This window comes from Protopterus annectens, chromosome 6.part0 (assembly GCF_019279795.1).
Source record: "Protopterus annectens isolate FY-2018-M chromosome 6.part0, PAN1.0, whole genome shotgun sequence".
Classification (NCBI taxonomy): Eukaryota; Metazoa; Chordata; order Ceratodontiformes; family Protopteridae; genus Protopterus; species Protopterus annectens.
In genome coordinates, this window is record NC_056737.1 from 1,566,976,924 (window position 1) to 1,566,997,539 (window position 20,616).

General features: G+C 43.8%; 1 protein-coding gene across 1 annotated transcript in view; it reads right to left on the minus strand.

The window, feature by feature from the left end:
* The window catches only part of ZNF148 (zinc finger protein 148), a 1,243,505-nt gene that overhangs the window by 791,698 nt on the left and 431,191 nt on the right, over window positions 1-20,616 (minus strand). The window contains exon 4 of the mRNA XM_044075013.1: window positions 393-516. Coding sequence (XP_043930948.1) covers window positions 393-516 — 124 coding nt within the window. The remainder of the gene's footprint in view (window positions 1-392; window positions 517-20,616) is intronic.

Genomic DNA, 20,616 nt, shown 5'->3' on the forward strand with positions numbered 1-20,616 from the left:
TTGTAAAAGTAAACATCTACAAGAGAGAAGTTAAGCAAGATTACTCTGTTTTGTTGACATCCAAGTTTTAAATGCAGTAAGATAGAAAAGGAATTAAGGGGCATCAAATATCCAAGAGCTGACCACTTCAATGTTTCTCAGCAACTTCATCTGATGTACACTCTGACAAGGTCTGGAAGCTCTGAAGACAGAACACATACTAAGAAGACTACGTCTGTCTACGTTATTCCTCGTCTTGATATAAAACCCTGATTGCAAGGGGGGTGGTCATGGATAGGTTTAAAGCATCAGAATTCCAAATAAAGTGGGCTACTTTCCCTGAAAAACAAAAGACGTTCTACAAACAAAATGAAAACCGATTTGAAATGGAAGAAACATGCTCGTAAAAGTACCTGTATGTATGTAAACATGCCTCTGTAGATGATAGTTGGTGCGGAAAGCAGCACTGCAGTGCTCACAGATATGAGACTTTGGGCACTGCAATCCAAGCGAGCCATCTTCATTTATTGTCAGAATCTAATTAAGAGGAAAACATTAAGTTACATGACTATGCATTCATTTTATAAACAATGGCATTCGGCACATAAATCCTAAATAATTACTTCTCTAATGCATAAATAACTTCAATCAAATGTTTTGTAGAAAAATGCAGTGTTTCATTCCTTTCATAATAGTCACTCACATAAAAATCATTGAATCCCTTTAGATGAAAATAACAACTGTCAATAGTCAATTAGCAATGGGTAAAGTAGGTGACTGAACCCAGAAAAAAAAATTGCAGTATAGGACAACTGAAAGCACAATGCACAAAAGGTTGCCCATTACTCACAATCTACTCAGAAAACTATTATTCCCATTTAATTTCGTGCTTCAAAGAGCCCCTCAACCTTGCATGTCTTTACCTTGTTCACTTAAAAGGAGGTAAGGAGTTATGGGACAGTTAATTTTCTCTAAAGTAAAAATGGTACGCTCTGAGCTGTTTTTCAGAAAATCCATTGCAAAACTTCTTGAACCACAACAGAAATGCAAAATACATAAACATAAAAAATGTTTCAGTATACACAGCTCTTCACAGTAGTACCAATCTTGATATTCCAACTCATAATTCTGATCTTATTACTTAGAATAACTAAATTTTACTGCATTTTCATATATTTTTGAAAATTATATCTCAGTACCCATACCAGCTTCCTATATCTGAAAACTTGGCTGTTCAAACATTGGCTTCAAAATGAGACCTCACCCAGCATTTTGCTTACTGAGATAATGGCACAAATAAGTAAAAATATAATTGTTTTCATAATTTGACTTCTAAATGGTTAGATCTCGCAAATGCAATAGACACCATGGATCAGTGGCAGCTTTACCTAACATGTAATATTCTATTGATATCTAATCATCCTGTCCAGGTAGCATGTGATGTTCAGTAAATATGGTTACATGATAATATACCATACTGTATAAACTATGAACAAATGATTTAATCTTCAGTTCTGGTCATGTAAAAGTTTGCAGGTTGATGTAGTTTCATTGTTTCCCTTGTATGTTAAAGTTTGCAGGTTGATGTAGTTTCATTGTTTCCCTTGTATGTTAAAGTTTGCAGGTTGATGTAGTTTCACTACTTCCCCTATATGGTAAAGGCTGTGAAAATAAGTTGTACAACAAACTTATTGTCAGAGTAGTGCCAAACCATTGCTATAAACAAATGTGTATACCTTAGTTTTTATGTTGTCCAACTGCACATAACCTATAGAGCTTTGTTTCAACTACTGTCAAAGATAACATGGAGCATAAATCTCACATTGTTATGGTATGAGTAAAATATTAATCTAATTAGGAAAAATAACCATATTTTGTAAGATACTGTAATAAAATTGCATATGCTACTTTAACTAATGTTCTTCACTCAGTGTTCCAATTAGACAATATGCTTTCAGGGTTGCTGTTAATATCTCAACAGTTGTTAAGTGTCGAAAAACAAAATGTTGGACGCTGGAAATATTGGCATATAAAGATAATCTGAAAATTGACAAGAGTATTATCTTGGTACAGCAGGATCAGGGAACTGGCCCTTTCCCTGCATATGTTTTAAATAAACAGCACTGAAAACAACTTATGCAACTTGAATGAACTGAGAAGCAGGACTACAGCAGCACACAACACTTAATATTAATAATACACAAAGAGCACTGTAATTTAAAATCATGAGAGTTTTAAGCAGGTGGTAATTTGTGCATACATCAAAGACTTTTCAGTAAATGAAGTGTCTCTGAAATAAGAACAAGTACAGTTTTGTAAAGAAATTATTACTGTTTCTTTACACTGCAAGATGGGACTTAAAAAAAAGAAGTTATGTCTTACCATAACATTCCATCTGTGTTGTAAATCTTCATTCATTCCTTACGATTAGGACTTCGGCTCCGTCCTTGGAACCGACACAGCCCATACACAAGCCCGCGCCAGCCAAAAACTCTCGCGCTAAGTCCTACCCATAATGCCCCCTTCCAGTCTCTTCAGATCGAGTTTGCCCGCCCAGCACAAAGGTGTTAAAAGGAAGGATAGGGTCATAGGTAGGTATTAGGCTATCGGCCCAAGGGCCTACATAAGCCTAGCCAACAAGGTTCCCTGGCTTACGCCACCCAAGAAAGTTATTTTCCTGTGCCACTGTCGAGCAGAGACACAGAAGTGATCCACAGGGTGTATTTCCTATTTGCCATCCACTCATCAAGATTTTTCTTGAAGAGTGCTAATGAAGAACTTTGCTTGACATAGATGGGTAGCCTGTTCCAGAGTATGGGAAGTCTCTGGGACAGGAATCTATCCCTCCAGCATGTCCTGTTTATTGTGGTGACAAGGTTTAGGTCCCTAGAGTGTGTAGCTCGGAGGGATTGGGATTTCTTTAGGTGTAACATGTCCAACAGCTCAGGGTTTGAAATAGCTTTATATGTTAGGAAGAGATCACCGCGGAGTAGGTGATATGCTACGGAGTAAAGCTGGACTTTTTTGAGGCGGTCAGTGTAGGGCATTTATTTGAGGCCAATAATCCTCTTTGTGAGGTACTTCTGTGGCCTTTCCAGCTGCTGCAGATGTCTTGTGATGTACATTCCAAAAGGGGCGTTGTACTCTATAATGGGTCTAATGCGTGTCGAGTAGAGGGGAACAATGACCTCTTTTTTCTGGATGAGAAACCTTTTATGATGAGGTGTGCCACATAGAAGGACTTCCTGACTACTGTGGCAATCTGACTATCAAAGGAGAGACTACTGTCCACCTGGGTCCCAAGGTCTCTTATCACACATTTGGTGTTAAGTAGATTGCTGCCTATGTGGTAGTTCATGGGTACAGAGTTTTTACCAAAGGGAATGACACTGCACTTTTTGGCATTGAGCTTGAGGCCATGGCTCTGACACCAGGCATCTGTCTCACCAAGGCCCTTCTGTAGGATGTCCACATCATTTGGGGACTTGACTATGGCTCCTAGTTTGCAGTCATCTGCAAACTTCGTTAGCCAGAGGCCTTCTGTGTTAGCCTGTACTTCAGAGAATTAGATACCAAACAGGAGAGGTCCCAGGATGGAGCACTGTGGTACACCACTTGTCACTGCTTTGAGGTCAGATTTTTAAATCTGCAACTTTTAGAGTGTGGGTTCTGTCAGTGAGCCAGTTGGCAACCCATCTTGTGACGTAGGGATTCATACCTAGTTTAGTGAGTTTAGCTATAATTCCAGAATGGGGGATGGTGTCGAAAGCCTTGGCGAGGTCAAGATAGGCTGTGTGAACCACCTTACTCTCATCTACGGCTTTGGTGACCGCCTCAAAGAAGTTGATTAGGTTCAGGAGGCATGATCTGCCTTTCACAAACCCGAACTGGGTGGGATCCAGAGTTTGGAAGTTACCAATGTCTTTGTTTATGAGTTCCATAATGATACGTTCCATGGCCTTGCAGACCAGGCTCGTCAGGCTAATAGGTCGATAGTTCCCGGGATCAGTGGTGGCTCCCCCTTTGTGGAGTGGGATAACTGTTGCTGTGTGCCATTCAGTGGGCACAAAGCCTGATGCGAGGCTATTATTGAACACGGTGCTTAAGTGGGGAGCCAGTTCGTTCTGAAGTTCATGTAAAATGCAGCCTGGGATGTTGTCTGGTCCCATGGATGCTGTTTTTCTGGCTTTAGAGAGTGCAGCTTTTACCTGCACAGTTGTGATTACAGGGACTCTGCATTCTTCCTGTATAGATATGGGCCCTTTAGGGGGTGGGGGGCGTAAAGTTAGCACTGAACCTATCTGCCACAATGTTGGCAATATCAGTTGGTTCTGTAATTTTCGTGCCTTTGTGCTGTAACTCAGAGCAGATCTGGGTGTTGCCATCGAGATTCTTGACATAGCTATAGAATGCTTTGTGGTTGTCCTTAGAATTAGTGGTGATTTTAGGTAGACAAATTGGAGGCCCTGACTGTTCAGATACCCTAGCATATAACGGGACCCCACAGTCCACCAGGAGTCCAGGTAGGGGGAAGCAGGATAGACAGTAAGGAATGAATGAAGATCTACAACACAGATGGAGCATTACGGTAAGACATAACTTCTTTATCTGATGTTGTAAATCTTCATTCAGTCCTCACGATTAGGACCGAATCCCCAGCTACTTGCGTCCTGGGTGGCCGTATGGAAGAATATTCCTGAGCACCATCGAACCAAAGGATGCTCTTCCCCTAGAAGCCATATCCAATTTGTAATGAGTGATAAATGTATGCAGTCTTGCCCAAGTGGCTGCTGCACAAACATCATCCATAGAGACTCTAGAGTGAAAAGCCACAGAAGTTGCTATTGATCTAGTGGAATGAGCCTTGACTTTTGAAGATAAGGGTACTTTGTTTTGTAGATGGATGAAAGCGATAGCATTCCTAAGCCATTTTGACAGAGTTACTTTGGATACAGCTTTGCCCAGTCTGGGGCCTAAGAAGGCAATAAACAGCTGATCAGATTTTCTGAATGATTTTGTTCTGTCCAAATAAAAACTAAGTTGTCTATGCACATCTAGTGTATGTTGCCCTTGTTAGAAAAGTGGGGAAAGAAGACAGGTAAATCAATGGAATGAATAATAGAAGTGTCCGAGATAACTTTGGGTAGAAAAGAGAGATTAGTACGGAGTGAAACCCTTTCCTTGTGATAAATCAAGTATGGGTTTTTGTCACTCAAGGCCAGCAATTCAGACACGCTCCTGACTGAAGTGAGAGCAACTAAGAGTAGGGTCTTCCATGATAAGAATTTAATGTCACACAAATTTGAGGGCTCGAAGGGTGAATCAGTCAGGGTGTGTAGGACTAGAGTTAAATTCCAAGGTTCTGTTGGAGGTTTAAAGGGTGGTTTGGTATGCAAGACACCTTTCATGAAAGTCTTACAGAGTTGGTGGGACATAATTGAAGAGTTGTTAATCCCATTATGAAAATTAGCAATAGCTGCTAAGTGTACTGTAATGGTAGATGCTGAGGCTCCTGCATGTAACAAGGTCATTAGGTATTCTAAAATCTTGTGAATAGGCGATGAGAAGGCATAAATCTTTTATTCTTTGGCCCAAAGAGAAAACCTTGTCCATTGGGTGTAACAGATTTTCTTGGTGGATGGTTTGTGTGAAGCCAGAAGGATTTCAAGGACAGGTGAGGATAAATCAGTTTGCCTAGCAATCAATGGAAGTGGAGATACCAAGCTGTGAGCTTGAGGCTGTGGAGGTTGGGATGAACCAGTCCTTGGTGAGTGAGAAGTCCCAGGGACAGGTCTAAGGTCCATGGGCAGTGAACCAGATGAGGCCAAAGGAAGGGGAACCAGACTTGATGGGGCCAATAGGGGGCAATGAGGATGACTATGCTTTGCAATCTTTGAGCTTTCTTTAGGAACTGTGGAATGGGGGGAAAGGTATATAGTAGACCTGGGGGCCAATCGTGAGTTAGAGCATCTCTTGGTGAATCTACCTGAAGGGGGAATTAGGGCAAAGAAGCTTCCGCATTTGTGGTTGAGGGGGGTGCAAATAGATCACAGCATGGCTTGCCCCAGCGACGGAAGATTAGAGTCGCTACTGCAGGATTGAGAGACCACTCGTGAGGCATCAGGATGTTCCCGCTCAAATTGTTTGTGATTAGGTTGGAGCTCCCGCGAATGTGCGTTGCTATGAGAAAGCGGTTGGAAGCTACTGGCCAATGCCATATTCTCATGGCTTCCCGACATAAGGGGTATGACCTGGTTCTGCCTTGTTTGTTGATGTACCAGACAACTGACATGCTGTCTGATTGTATTACAATTATCCCGGAAGGAAGTGAGTATGAAACACTTGCAACGCTAAGAGGACCGCCCTCAGTTCCAGAACATTTATGTGCAGGTTGGCCTCTATGGGTGACCAAGTGCCTTGGACAGTCTTCCCTTTGTAATGCCCCCCCACCCTAACAGGGAAGCGCCCGTGGTCACTGTGGCCCTGCGCTTGGGGGGGGGGTGAAACAGTCGACACCACAGGTTCTCTTCTGGCTTCATCCACCAGGACAGATAATTCTTGCAGTGATTTGTTATGCGTACTGGGTCAGCTTGTTTAATGAAATCTTGGAAAATGAGAGGATGCCTGAGGAATGGAGAAAAAGTGTTTTGGTGCCGATTTTTAAGAATAAGGGTGATGTGCAGAGCTGTAGTAACTACAGAGGGATTAAATTGATCAGTCACAGCATGAAGTTATGGGACAGAGTAGTGGAAGCTAGGTTAAGAAGGGACGTGATGATTAGTGAACAGCAGTATGGTTTCATGCCAGGAAAAAGCACTACAGATGCGATGTTTGCTCTGAGAGTGTTGATGGAGAAGTACAGAGAATGTCAGGAGTTGCATTGTGTTTTTGTAGACTTAGAGAAAGCATATGACAGGGTGCCTAGAGAGGAATTGTGGTATTGTATGAGGAAGTCAAGAGTGGGAGTAACGGTGAGTGTGGAAGAGAGGTGAAGAAGAGAGTGCAGGCAGGATGGAGTGGGTGGAGAAGAGTGTCAGGAGTGATTTGTGACAGACGAGTACCTGTAAGAGTGAAAGGGTTTGGTCTACAAGAGGGTAACGAGACCAGCTATGTTATATGGGTTGGAGACAGTGGCACTGACAAAAAGGCAGGAGTTTGAGCTGGATGTGGCAGAGTTAAAGATGCTAAGATTTGCACTGGGTGTGACGAGGGTGGGCAGGATTAGGAATAATTATATTAGAGGGTCAGCCCAGGTTGGAAGGTTTGGAGACAAAGCCAGAGAGGCAAGATTACGTTGGTTTGGACATGTGCTGAGGAGGGATACTGAATATATTGGGAAAAAGATGCTAAGGATGAAGCTAACAGGTAACAGGAAAAGAGGAAGGCCTAAGATAAGGTTTATGGATGTGGTGAGAGAGGACATGCAGGTGGTTGGTGTGACAGAGCAAGATGCAGAGGACAGGAAGAAATGGAAACAGGTGATCCGCTGTGGCAACCCCTAACGGGAACAGCCGAAAGAAGATAATGATTGGGTGAGACATTGGATGGGATAAGAGTGACCATTGGGATGACAGGAGCCATTGTAGGACTCTCATGTGTAACCTTGCCAGAGGCACTAAAGTGATGGTCGCTGACGTGGAACCCAACAATTGCAGTACTAGGTGTGCTGGAACGAATTGCTGAGGAGAAGAGCCTGAATCTGGGTTCTTATCTTTAGAAGCCTGTGAGGAGGTAGAGCAGCTCGGCAAGATATTGTGTAGAGTGCTCCGATGAATTCCAAGGTTTGAGTTGGTATTAGGTTTGACTTGCCCAGGTTAATCGGAATTCCTAGCTATAGAGCAAGACCTTGAGTGTATGACATTGTCTGAATCAATAGACTCCTGGTCAGGGCAGTGAGGAGCCAATCGTCTAAATATGGAAACACCTGAAATCCTTGTAGCTTGAGGCGAGCTACTATTACTGCCATGCATTTGGTGAACACTCTGAGGGCAGTGGAGAGACCAAATTGCAGTACTCTAAAATGATAGTGATTGGCTCCCAGCCGGAAGTGGAGGTATCTTCTGGAGCATTTGTCCATTTTTATGTGGTAATACACAGCCTGAAGATCTATCCAGCACATCCAGTCGTCCTTCTCAGGAAAGGGGAGAATGGAATGAACTGTGACCATTCGGAATTTCTCTTGTCTGACAAATATGTTTAGTATGCTGACATCCAAAATTGGTCTCCAGTCCCCTGTCTTTTTTGGCACTAAAAAGAACCTCGAGTAAAATCCGGATCCTATTTGGTGTGGTAGGACTAATTGGATGACTCAGCTTTCCAATTTCTAATGCTGCTGCGTCCCTCTGACTGGGTGGAACATCGAGGATTCACCTGGAAGGCTTGGGAATGAGGTTGAAGGGATGTGGTATCCTCTGGTTATTATTCTCTACACCCAGAAATCTGTTGTTATTGACAGCCAGGCTGATTGGTGCAGACAAAAACGTCCCCAGACTGCTTCCAGAGGAAAGCAATCGAGCCGCTGCTCAGGAGCGCTGATAGGGTTGGCCAGAGAAAGGATCTCTGGCACCCTCATTATGCGGTCCCCCTCTGCCGCGATACAGGCATCTTCAGAAGAGTTCCCCCCTGCCCCAGGGGGATTGCTCACCACAAGTGTCATGGAAAGGTCCTTGGGATTTTTTGAACCACATATTTTCTCCCCTCTTATTCCTGGAATAAGATTGTTGAGGGTTGGAAAAATGTATGACCACAGCAGATAGGGTATTTCTGTCATTCTCACATTGTGCCAATGTGTCTCTAATTTTAGGGCTGAAAAGGGAAGAGTCATCAACGGGCGCTTTGAAGAAGGAAGACTTGAATGGGTCTGCGAAGTCAAATAAGCACATCCAGGCATAACATCTCATGACAATGCATGAAGTGGCCGCTCTAGCTGCCGCTTCGGTTGTGTAAGCAATCAGCCACATAGAGGAGTTAGAAATGGACTCAAGGGTAGCAAGCGGAGAGGAAACTTTATCTCGTATCTCATCAGGCAGTACCTCCACCAAAGAGACTGAGAGTTCTGAAATCAAATCTCTTAGGAGGCGTGTAAAATGTGTCATATAATTCAGGGACCGAATGGCAAAGGTCGCTGAAGAAAAGGTCTGCTTCCCTAGTCTGTCCAAAGCCTGAGACTCCCTGTTCAGGGGACGGACAGCTGAAATATCCTCTGCAAGTTCTCTTTTTGTGGCTGCTGCCACGACCATGGAGTCTACGACTAGATGCTTGGACCAGTGAGGCTGGTCTTCTTGGGGTGAAAGAATTTTGTCAGGCCTCCGGGGAACTGGTTGAAAGTTGTCTGGAGCCTTCCAGGCACATTGCACGATAAGTTTAATTAACTCATCTGTAGGTGGGGTCACCCAGGAAGTAGACGGTTGAGCACGGAAAGCTTGCAAGAATACTGACTCCTCCGAAGAAGGGCTGGAGGACTTCCAGTCTCCCCTCTGCTTGAGGATCTCGAGAATGTCTCCAAATGAGATGTCATCCAGTGGAGACAGTAGGGACCCATCTCCCTCATCGTAGTCAGTATCTTCGGTGACAGATTTCTCCTGGGAATCTAAGTGTTTCCTCTTGCACGCTTTCTTCCGGGGTGGCTCTTCAGTGGGCTCTTCTGAAGATGATCCCAGAGAGAGGGTTCCCTTGGGCAGGGAGTCTTGCTGTTCCCGTGTTCAAAGTCCTTGTGTAGGAGGCTGTGTCAGCTGCATACTAGAGGGAGGGAGTGGTTCTGATGTCTTGGGTGCCAACTGTTCAATCGCAGAAGCAAGGGCCCTCTCCATCACCTGGAAAGCAGATCTACCAAAAGAGGGATGGGAGTCCGGAACTGAGAAGGACAACCTCGGAACCGGGGTCACATCCGACTCCGACAAACTTGCCCCCAGGTTAGGAGCCCCAAATGGACTGGAAACTGTAAAAACCACCACAGCCATAGACAGCACCATAGAAAAAACTGGAGCTGAACTAGAGGTCACAGTGACGCAGCCCGGTCACGATCCCGGAGATGGACGGATGGACCAGCTGAAACTGGAGTGTGGTGCAAAAGGATTCCGGTGTTGAGAAGGAAGACATTATCGTCACAATCGTGGCAGAGGGCACCAGGAAAAGCATCGGTAAAGAGGGCTCTGAGGTCTGGGAGGAAGTCGGAGGAGGATAAATAGGGGAATAAGCAGAAAGGGCATCGGCTCCGGGTGGGAGAGACACAGGAGTTTGTAGACCTCTAGCTGCTAGGAGCTGATCAACAAGCCTCACTACATCTATTTCTGACAGGCTCCTGGTGGATCTGATAGATGCTGCTGAGAGAGAATCTGGTCTGTCCAGAAAAGGGCTGTACTGCTGCCCTACGAATAGGTCATAAGCAGGAGAATATTTTGTCCTTGGTAAATATTCGGTCTTTGGCACCGGTGATGGAGCCGTGGACGGAGCCATGAAGGCAATTGGTACCGTAACTGGGGTCAGTACCGATATGATCACAGGAAAGGGTTCTTGTTCCAAGGCTGTTTACAGAGCCAAGGGAATGGTTTGAGTCCCTGGTGCTGAAGAAGTCATGTCCGAAGAGATCTGCGCCGATGGCACTGAAGTAAGTAGGGGTCGCTTCGGTTCCAAGGAGGAGGGAGACACTGGAACCAAATGGCTTCTCTTTTTCTTAGAGCTAGATTTTTCTTTGGAAGGAGGTGGGGAGACCTCCACTTCAGAGAGGTCCTCTGAAAAAGGGGTCTTTAGAAAGCCCTTAAGAATATGTTTATTCTTGCATTCCACAAGGATGTGGGAACTAAAGTTAAGACAGATGTCGCCCGGTGCCTGTAAATGATCAATACCCAAACAATATACACATCGGGCGTGGTTGTCAGAGTTGGGCATTTTCCGCCCACATTTGTCACACTGTTTGAAACCTGGAACTGTCTTCTTTTCAGACATTATGGCAACACTAGTATCAAAAGTCTAAAAGTCTACCTAACAGTAACAACATGTTATACACTATACTACAAGTTCTACACATAGTAGAGATAAAGTACAAGAAGATGTATGTACATATAGATATATTTATATTTTTTACAATACCAACGGTAAGAAAGAGGAAGGGGAGGCCTACCACAAGGGTAGAAGAAAGGGGCTGTACCAATGATGGTACTTTAACTACCAGAGGTAGAGGGTAGGAAGATAAGTGAAAGAAGATGAAAATGAACAACTACAAAAAAATAAGTTTTAAGAACTTTTTTAAAGAATTTTAAACAGTTTTAGTTACTGAAAAAACACTTAGCTTTAAGAGTGCTGGCTTGACACGTCTTGTAGGGAACGTGGCAAATGTGATCTGGAGAGACTGGAAGAGGGGCACTATGGGTAGGAGTTAGCTCAAGAGTTTTTGGCTGGCATGGGCTTGTGTATGGGCCGTGTCAGTTCCGAGGACAGAACCGATGACCTAATCGTAAGGAATTTATGAAGATTTACAACATCAGATTGACTATTTGTATATGGTGTCTTTTTCGGCTAGTACTTGGTCCAGTGCAAAGCACTGTCCCCAAAAATTGCTGAATATTAATGAGTCTTTAACAAGTTAATTATTGACAAGCCATAACTAATGCAAAATGTTAACAAACGCATACTGCAGATGGACACTCTGAATAAGGTGTGATGCACTCAGTGTCTGGCTATAAACAAGGCACACTTTTGCTGGACTACTATTTTGGTAAATCAGTCTTTTTTGTTTCTCCCCACTATATTTCTAGACTGCAAAGACAAATCTTTTATCAGCTATAAAATGAGGATGGGCTTACCCTATTAAAACATCATGAATAAATATGTACAGTTTTATAAAATGTGTATTGTGATAAATTTTCAGTGAAGTTCTTTTCAATCATTTGATTTCAGTAAAAGGATTTAACCTTTTGGTTGTCAAATGTCAGAAACACTACAATAAACACTTCAAAAGGAAGCAGGACAGAGGAGCAATATTTAGCCAAGAATGATTTGTTAACTGGGTAAACCCACTATGCACAAATCTGTTTTCATGGGTAGACGTGGAGCACTCTATGGTTATGTGACTTGTACACAGGCACATATGGAAACTGATGCTGAGGGGACCTAAACTCTGGAAGACAGGGTGAATGAAGACTGTTAGCATCTTTTAGCCCTGATCTTCAATACTTACTGGCCACAAACAGTTTTCAGCATATGTAAATCCCAATCTCTTACTAACAGACAAAAGATCCAGCAACCCTACGTAGGCATAAATCAATCCACTGACAATAGAAGCCCAGAAGAAATCATCAGTCAAGTAAACACAATCCATAAAACCAAAAAGAAAAAAAACTTCAAATAAGAAAAACATAAACAAGCCATCACACACAAAAAAAAACTGTTTCAAGCTACAAACAAGTCAAGGATGCAATAAACAGACACTCACAATTGCCATAATCTAAAGTGGAAACATGTAAATAGCCACAGTGGATGTTTTCTAAAATATCCCCAGCTCTTTACCATTGTCACTTACCAGATTTTAAATTCACGCTACCAATTTAATAAGTGACAAATGGTTGTATATCCCAATCTGCTCCCACCAATTAAAACCATAATGACCAGAGGGTATGACCTCATGAAGAAAACTGCTCCCCACCAAAAAATATATCAGGGGTGGCTGGCTTTAAAAGTGCACAGTAAATGTCCACTGCTACTTCAGGTAACAGCTAATACTTACCACACTCAAATAAGCTTTACACTGTACAGTAGCAGATTAGAGTTACAATCTCTGGCTCACCGATTTTACTCACATCAGGCTACGCCTACTGTCTTCCAGTGTAATTTTGCCAGCAGTAACAAATGTGTCCAACAATATTCTGCAAGAAAACACGCAGTCAGATATCAACACCATATTCCCTAACTTTACTGTAATACTCTTGGCACACCAAGAAGGCAAATGCTTAAAATAAGCCAAAAATTAAATATCTATGGTGAAACCAACTCTTTAAGCAGTAATTTACAAAAATCAGAAGCCAAGAGGTGAGTTCCCACCAGTTTGATCCACATATCCTTAATAAGTCACCAGACACACACATTTAAAATTGAATAATAAAATTGTTTGAAATAAATTAAAGATACCTTGTAAATTTAAATATATAAACAGTTTCACATTACTGCAGAAATACCAAAATGAGTTTAAAAAAACTGAATAAAGAGCAGACAAAAGAATTACAGAATTCTGACTACCTCTGACTTAGAAATCCAAAAAGCAGCTACACAAATTTTCAGGCAATGGACTTTACAGCATAAAAAGTAGTTCACAATGCATATTGCAGAGGCATGACAGAAACTAGCAGGCACTCTCTCCTTCTCTTATTTAAAAAGAGTCCCAGGCAGGATTTTCTGATTCCTCAGTAGCATCCTGGTTCCAAAATCACAAACGTCTAGAGAATACCCAAATAAGGGAGTGTTTTCTTTTAACCTGAAGTAACACTTCAAGGACCATTAAGGTTTAAATAGTAAAACTATGTACACACATCAGAAGACAGTTTCACTCTTATTAGCCCTGAACACACTTTCCTTTAAAGTTACTGCATGTTCTATATAGTTCACATTTTGCACATTGCAAAATTTAATGGAAGTAATAACCACATCTTTATACACTTTATTATGAAAAAATACACTTACCTCAGCTTAGTACGACTTTCTGTATGTTTTACTGAAATGAAATTGCAAACTTCACTCAGTCTGTCACATTTCTCCTCTGAAAATAATTAAATTTGCTTCAGCGTAAAACCACTTCTCTGCACACACAAAACTAGCACTGCAATATTGATATTAATAGCAATAATGATAAACACAAACCTAAAGTTCAAAAATAAGCATAAGTAAAGCTCATATCCCTGCTCATGAAACATTCTCTACAGACCTCATTCAAAACACAGTCACCAGAAAACATCATAGACCCAGCAATGGATTAAATAAAAAGAGAAATGGGACTGACATAACAGATACAAAGGCAAGGCAGCACACATCAACAGTAAGCATAACTTCACACAAAAGATAAATAAACAAGAACAAAATCACTCATATGTGGTTCCAAGGAGCTGACAAGCTAAAGAAATGTGATGAGTATAAGGGAACTCATTGGGGGGGGAGCCTAAGCTATCACAGCAGGTTATACAAGAAGAGAGAGAAGCCATGTTTTCTGGTACATGCCCACATTTTGAGATTAAATGTTTCAAACATAACCAAAATAGTCATGTATGGTATCAATGTTTATTGACGCAGAGAATGGAAAAAATCTCTGGAAGCAGCAAGCAAGGCTAGCACTTCAACAGTGGTGTGCTGTCTAAAGACATCAGTTGCATCTAATTATTAAAAAGGTCTGTATCCTATACCTGCAGTGAGGAAAGAGGCCATGCAAATTGGGACATAGCCTCAGACATAATCCCAGTCAAGCCTGAAGACAAGAACAATACCTGTCTTGAAAGTCCCAGGGGAGGGGAAACCTTTCCAAGTACATTTGGCCAGAGTAGATTGGGAAGTGGGGCAAGGGAATAAGCAAGTAGCTACTTTTGAGGATATTCCTACAGACATCTCACTATAACATGACTTTAATAATGCAGTATCTTGTGTGAAGGCAATTACAGACAGCCAGACATAAACACAAACATGTTGAGAAATCAACTGGGTGGGGTCAGCCAGGGCTCATACCTCCCAGCCAGGGCTTAAGAGGTAGCTACTTCAGAGGGACAGTGGGTCACAAACAGTGAACTGGAATCTGAGCCACAGCAGGGAGAAGATACGGGGCTTCCCCTAGAAGAAGGCACTTTAAGATAGAGGCCTGTGATAGCAGTCAGAAGGTACCCGAGGCACCACTGACAAAAGGTACCAATAACAGGGGGATGACACAGACTCAGCTCTCAGACATGTACTTTACAGGACTTGAGGGGGATAGCCAAGTAGGTGCTTTATACTTAAAGGCAGAGGGTGTCCATATACTGGGACAAAGGATTGCTGTACAAGGAATGGACCCCTGAAGGAGGGCTAAAGGAAGAAGTGAAATAGCAGTTGGTAGAACCCAGGCTACAGCCCATAATATTCCTTTAGTTGGCCATATGGGCATAAAGCATACTAAAAATAGTTTAGGCTTGAGACAAAGATAACGCTACTTTGATGAAGTTGCCTGTTACTGAGGAATTATTTCAGAGAGCAGCTATGCATATTGTGGGAGTTCCACAGGTAGGAAATATATCCTGGAAGTGTTGGATTATGCCACTATATACACAGAGGCAGTGAGTCTGTTTTCCACTGAAGCAAAGAAGGCAGCAAATATTTTGCCAGACATTTTAATGTTGGAACTGGGGCAGGGGGTAATCCAGGATTTCAACAGTTCCTGGGCCTCACCAGCACCTCTAACAACATAGAAAAATGACACACAAGGTTCTGAGTGGACTACAGAAAAAGTACAGTTTTGTACCTACCATAAATGTAGATGTTCGAATGGTTATGCTGCTGCAGTCATCACACTTGGGTTATCCTGCCGTCAGGCGGTCCCGCAGTCGGCCTGAATTTCAAAACCTTGGTCCGGCGTCGGTTGTCGTCGCTTCTTCCCCGATGTCAGTGCGGCAGGGGTATAAAAGAGGCAGCCAACGCCATTTTCTTCAGTTTTTCTTGCCCCAGAAGTCAGGTGCCCCAAACTAAGAAGGCAAAATAAGAAGCTTGCAAAACATACCTTAGTGCAAAGCAATGGTACTAGTTGTAAGCAAATACACCATATAGACATGCATCCCATAGGTTGAAGTACATGGAGGTATAAGAAAAGCCTTGTTAGGTAGAGGGGATGGAGGGAGGGTAACCTGAACTGCAGCAGCATAACCACTCAAACATCTACATTTATGGCAGGTACAAAACTGTACTATGTTCATCGTGCTATGCTGCTGCAGTCATCACACTTGGGTAGAGCCCCAAAGCTATGGTTGGGTGGTAGGGGCTAAACTGGGTTAGGTGCAGCTAAGATGCCCTGCAGAACTGCAGTGGCAAACCCAGCTCTGTTTTTTGAGTACAGAGGAAGGTGGTAATGCTTGGTGAAGGTGTGCACTGAACTCCAGGTAGCTGCCTCCAGAATGTCCTTTGTTGGGACTCCTCGGAGGAAGGCTGCTGAGGTTGCTGTAACCCTGGTGGAGTGAGACCTAATACTAGCAGGCACTGCTTTCCCGTGGTGTGAGTAGCAAAAGCGGATGCAATGTGCTATCCATTTAGAGATGGTCTGTTTTGAAATAGCCTTTCCTTCTGAGCCTGGTGCATAGGATACAAGGAGTTGGTCAGATTTTCTGAAGGCCTTTGTCCTGTCCAAATAGTAACGTAACTGTCTGTGAATGTCCAAAGAGTGAAGGAGTCTTTCTCCTTTATTCTGTGGGTTTGGATAAAAGGTGGGCAAGTGTATGGTCTGATTGAGAGGCACACTGGATACTACCTTTGGCATGAAGGAAGGGTTGGTGTGTAAAGATACTCTGTCCTGATGGAAAATGATGAAAGGTTCCACTGCCATAAGTGCCTGCAGTTCTGAGACTCTGCGTGCTGAGGTAATAGCCAGCAGCAGGGCTGTCTTCCATGACAAGTATTGAAGCTCTGCTGAAAAGGCTGGTTCGAAAGGAGGAAGTGTTAACTTTTCCAGAATAAAATTTAGATCCCAAGTTGGAGTAGGTGGTTTTCTGGGGGGTCTTATATTTATTGCCCCTCTGAGAAACTGCCTTAGCAAAGGATGAGAGAAAATGGGAGGAACCATATCATATTGAGCTGAAATGGCTGAAGCATGGATCTTTATGGATGAGAAAGAAATTAGAAGTTATGTACCTACCATAACGTTCCATGTTAGTTGTCTTCTCTCGCCTTCTTTCTTGCTGGATGGGTTCGGAGCCGATCCTCGGCTCCGACTCGGCACTTGCTTAGCTTGAGAACTCCTTTTACTAGCTCGAGGCAACCCTATATCCCATGATGCAAGGCGGAACTACCTCAGATCTCGTTTGGTAGCTAACCTACCCTGCTAAGGACTAACCTAACATATATTAGGAAACCCAAGCTCATAATAAAGGAGTCCTCTAATGAAGGCTCAGGAGGAAACAACCTGATAAGAGGAACTCTTCAAGATCTGTCCAGGCCAGGGGGAAGGAGGGAGGGGCTTAAGAAAGAAGGCGAGAAGACAACTAACATGGAACATTATGGTAGGTACATAACTTCTAAATGTTAAGTTGTCAATCTCGCCTTCATTCTTGCTGGATGGGACCGTCCTAGCACCTGTATCCCAGGTGGCTCAATGGAACAGACTCTTGAGAACTGTGGAACCAAAACTGGCCCTGTCTCTGGAGGCCAAATCTAACTTGTAATGAGAGACAAAGGTATGAGGAGTGGCCCAAGTAGCTGCTGCACAAATGGTATCAATGGGTAGTCTATCCTGAAAGGCTGCAGAAGTGGATAGACTCCTGGTTGAGTGTGCTTCGGTTTAGAAGGTAGTTGCTTGCCTCTGAGTGAATACACATAAGAAATGGTGGAAGACAACCATCTGGATAAGGTCACTTTAGACACTGGGAGACCTTTCCTGTTTTCTGCATAGGAGACAAATAATTGGTCCGATTTCCTGAATTGTTTCGTTCTATGCAAATAGTACCTGAGCTGACGATGGACATCCAAAAATGAAGCTTTTGTTCAGCTCTGTCAGAATAATTTGGGAAAAAGACTGGTAGATCGATGGATTGATTAATATTGGTTTGAGAAACAACTTTGGGGAGAAAGGACGGGTTCGTTCTTAAGGATACCCTGTCCTTGTGAAAACCAAGTAAGGGGAACGGATGCAGAGAGCTTGAATCTCGGAAACCCTTCTTGCTGAAGTGACAGCCAGTAAAAATATAGTTTTCCAGGTCAATAACTTCAATGAACATGAAGCAGACGGTTCGAAGGGTGGTAACATTAAGGATGCCAACATTAAATTTAGATCCCATTGTGGAGGAGGATGTTTTATTGGCAGCTTTAGGAGAAACACTCCTCTCAGAAAGGCCTTGCATAGTCTATGAGACATAATGTTATGATCTTGCAAGCCAACATGATACTTGGAAATAGCAGCCAGTTGAACTTTAACTGTAGATGAAGAAGATCCTGACTGAAAACCTTCAGCCAGGAAATCTAAAACAGAATGCACAGGAGCAGTAAAGGGATCAATATTTCTGGAATTTGCCCAAATGGAAAAACGTCGCCACTTGCTAGCATAAACGGTTCTGGTGGACGACTTTAAAGAAGCCACTAAGATATCTCTGACCGGATCAGAGATCATAGGAAGCCTGGCTAGGGAAGTAAGTGGAGCAACCAAGCAGTGAGGTTGAGAGAATGAATGGCCCGGTGCTGTTGACCCGACTGGTGGATCAAGAGATCCGGAACTGGGTCCAGATGCCAGGGCTGCACCAGGAGGTGACGATGCAGAGACGGAAACCAAATTTGTCGAGGCCAGTAAGGGGCAATGAGAATCAACTTGGCCCTCAAAATGGTGGCTTTCTGAATGACTTGTGGAATCAAGGGAAAAGGAGGAAAAGCGTGCAGAAGTCCCCAGGGCCAATCCTGGGTTAGAGAGTCTCTCAGGGGTTGGCCTGGTAGGGGAAAGAGAGTGAAGAAATCAGGGCACTTGTTGTTTTGGGGTGTAGCAAAAAGATCGCAACAAGGTGTGCCCCACTTCAGAAAAATCTGGTCCACTACAGATTGATTGAGAGACCACTCGTGAGGCATGAGAATGGATCTGCTCAGCCTGTCCGCCAAGAGGTTGGACCTGCTGGGGATGTGCGTTGCTATCAGAAACCGATGAGAGGAGATTGCCCATTGCCAAAGTCTGAGAGCTTCTCGACAACGGATAGGACCTGGTCCTGCCCTGCTTGTTGATGTACCAGACCACGGACATGTTGTCCGTTTGTACTGCAATAGTCCTTGGGAAGAAAGTCGTTGAGGGCTTGCAACGTTAAAAGCATCGCTCTCATCTCCAGGACATTTATGTGCAGATGGTATTCTATGGGTTGCCACGTACCGTGGACCATCCTGCCCTGCTAATGCCCCCACCCGATCAGAGAGGCATCCGTAGTAACTGTGGCAACTGGAGGAGGGAACAAAAGGTCGGCCCTGATGAAGAAGAGGGGAAGATATCCACCAGTTCAGATGAGTTCTGCACGATTGTGTGACTAAGATTTCGTGCCTCATCGGAAGACTGTGGAACGACCACTGAGTGAATAACATCCACTGCAGAAGACGCATGTGGAAGTGAGCCAGTGGTAGAAGAACAATGGCCGCAGCCATAAGACCTAGAACCTTTAGTATCAATCTGGCTTTGACTTTGCTGCTCTGCAATAGAATCCGAACATATTTTTGGATGTCCAGAATTCTTTGATCTGTTAGTCTGGCTAACATTTTGACGGTGTTTAATTCTGCGCCTATAAAGGTGATAGATTGGCAAGGCACTAGAGAAGATTTTTGAAATTCACTGAAATTCCCAAACTCCTGCAAAGCTGCAGAGTGTAGTCTCTGTTCTGAAGAAGCTGACACCTGGTGGTGGCGGAGAGGAGCCAGTCGTCTAAATAAGGAAACACCTGGAATCCTTGGCGTCTCAGATGAGCTGTGACCACTGCCATGCATTTGGTAAACACGCTGGGGCTGAAGTGAGGCCAAAGGGCAGGGCTCTGAATTGGTAATGACTGGTCCCTAGCCGAAGCGGAGAAACCTTCTGGGCGCCTGTGAATCTTTATGTGATAGTACGCGTCCTGAAGGTCTATAGAGCACATCCAGTTGTCCTTGCCCAGAAAGGGCAGAATGGACTGAAGCGTGACCATCCGGAATCTTGCCTTCTTGACAAATCTGTTTAGACTGCTCAGGTCTAATACTGGTCTCCAATCTCCCGTCCTTTTGGGGACCAAAAAGAATCTCGAGTAGATGCCGGATCCTACTTGGTCTGCCGGAACAGTCTGGACGGCTCTTTTTTCTAGGAGTTTTGAAACCTCCTGTTCTGCCAAATCCCTTTGACCGGGTGAGATGTCTGGAAGGGATTGTTGAGGTACGGGATACCTTTCGAAGGGAATTTTGTAACCCTCGGATATGATCGACTGTACCCACATATCTTGTGAAAGAGAATGACAGGTTACTGGGTACACCGAAATCCTTCCTGACTGCCTCCAAGGGTGGACAGTCGGGCAACACCTCAGGGGTGCTGAAAGGGCTTCTCAGGAAGAGACTCCCTGTTGCTCTGGTTCCGAGGACCCCCTGCCTCTAGGGCGGCGTCTATTATTGTTACCCCTCTGCCTCTGGGGTAAACTGACCACGTGTGTCCGGTGTAGCTCCTTGGGCTTTGGAACCACATCTTCCCTCGCTTCTGACCCTTGGGATAGGGTCTAGAAGGGGTGGAAAAATGGACTCCAACGGCAGAAAGAGTTTTACCGTCCTGCTCACACCTGGTCAAGGCTTCCTTCACCTGAGGTCCGAACAAAGCCGAACCGTCAAAGGGGGTATTGGTGAAGGACGCCTTAAAGGGGTCCAAAATTACAAAGCCGCATCCAGGCTTGGCGTCTAAGAGCCACTCCTGTGCCTGCGGCCCTGCTCGCTCCATCGGCTGCATAGGATATGAGC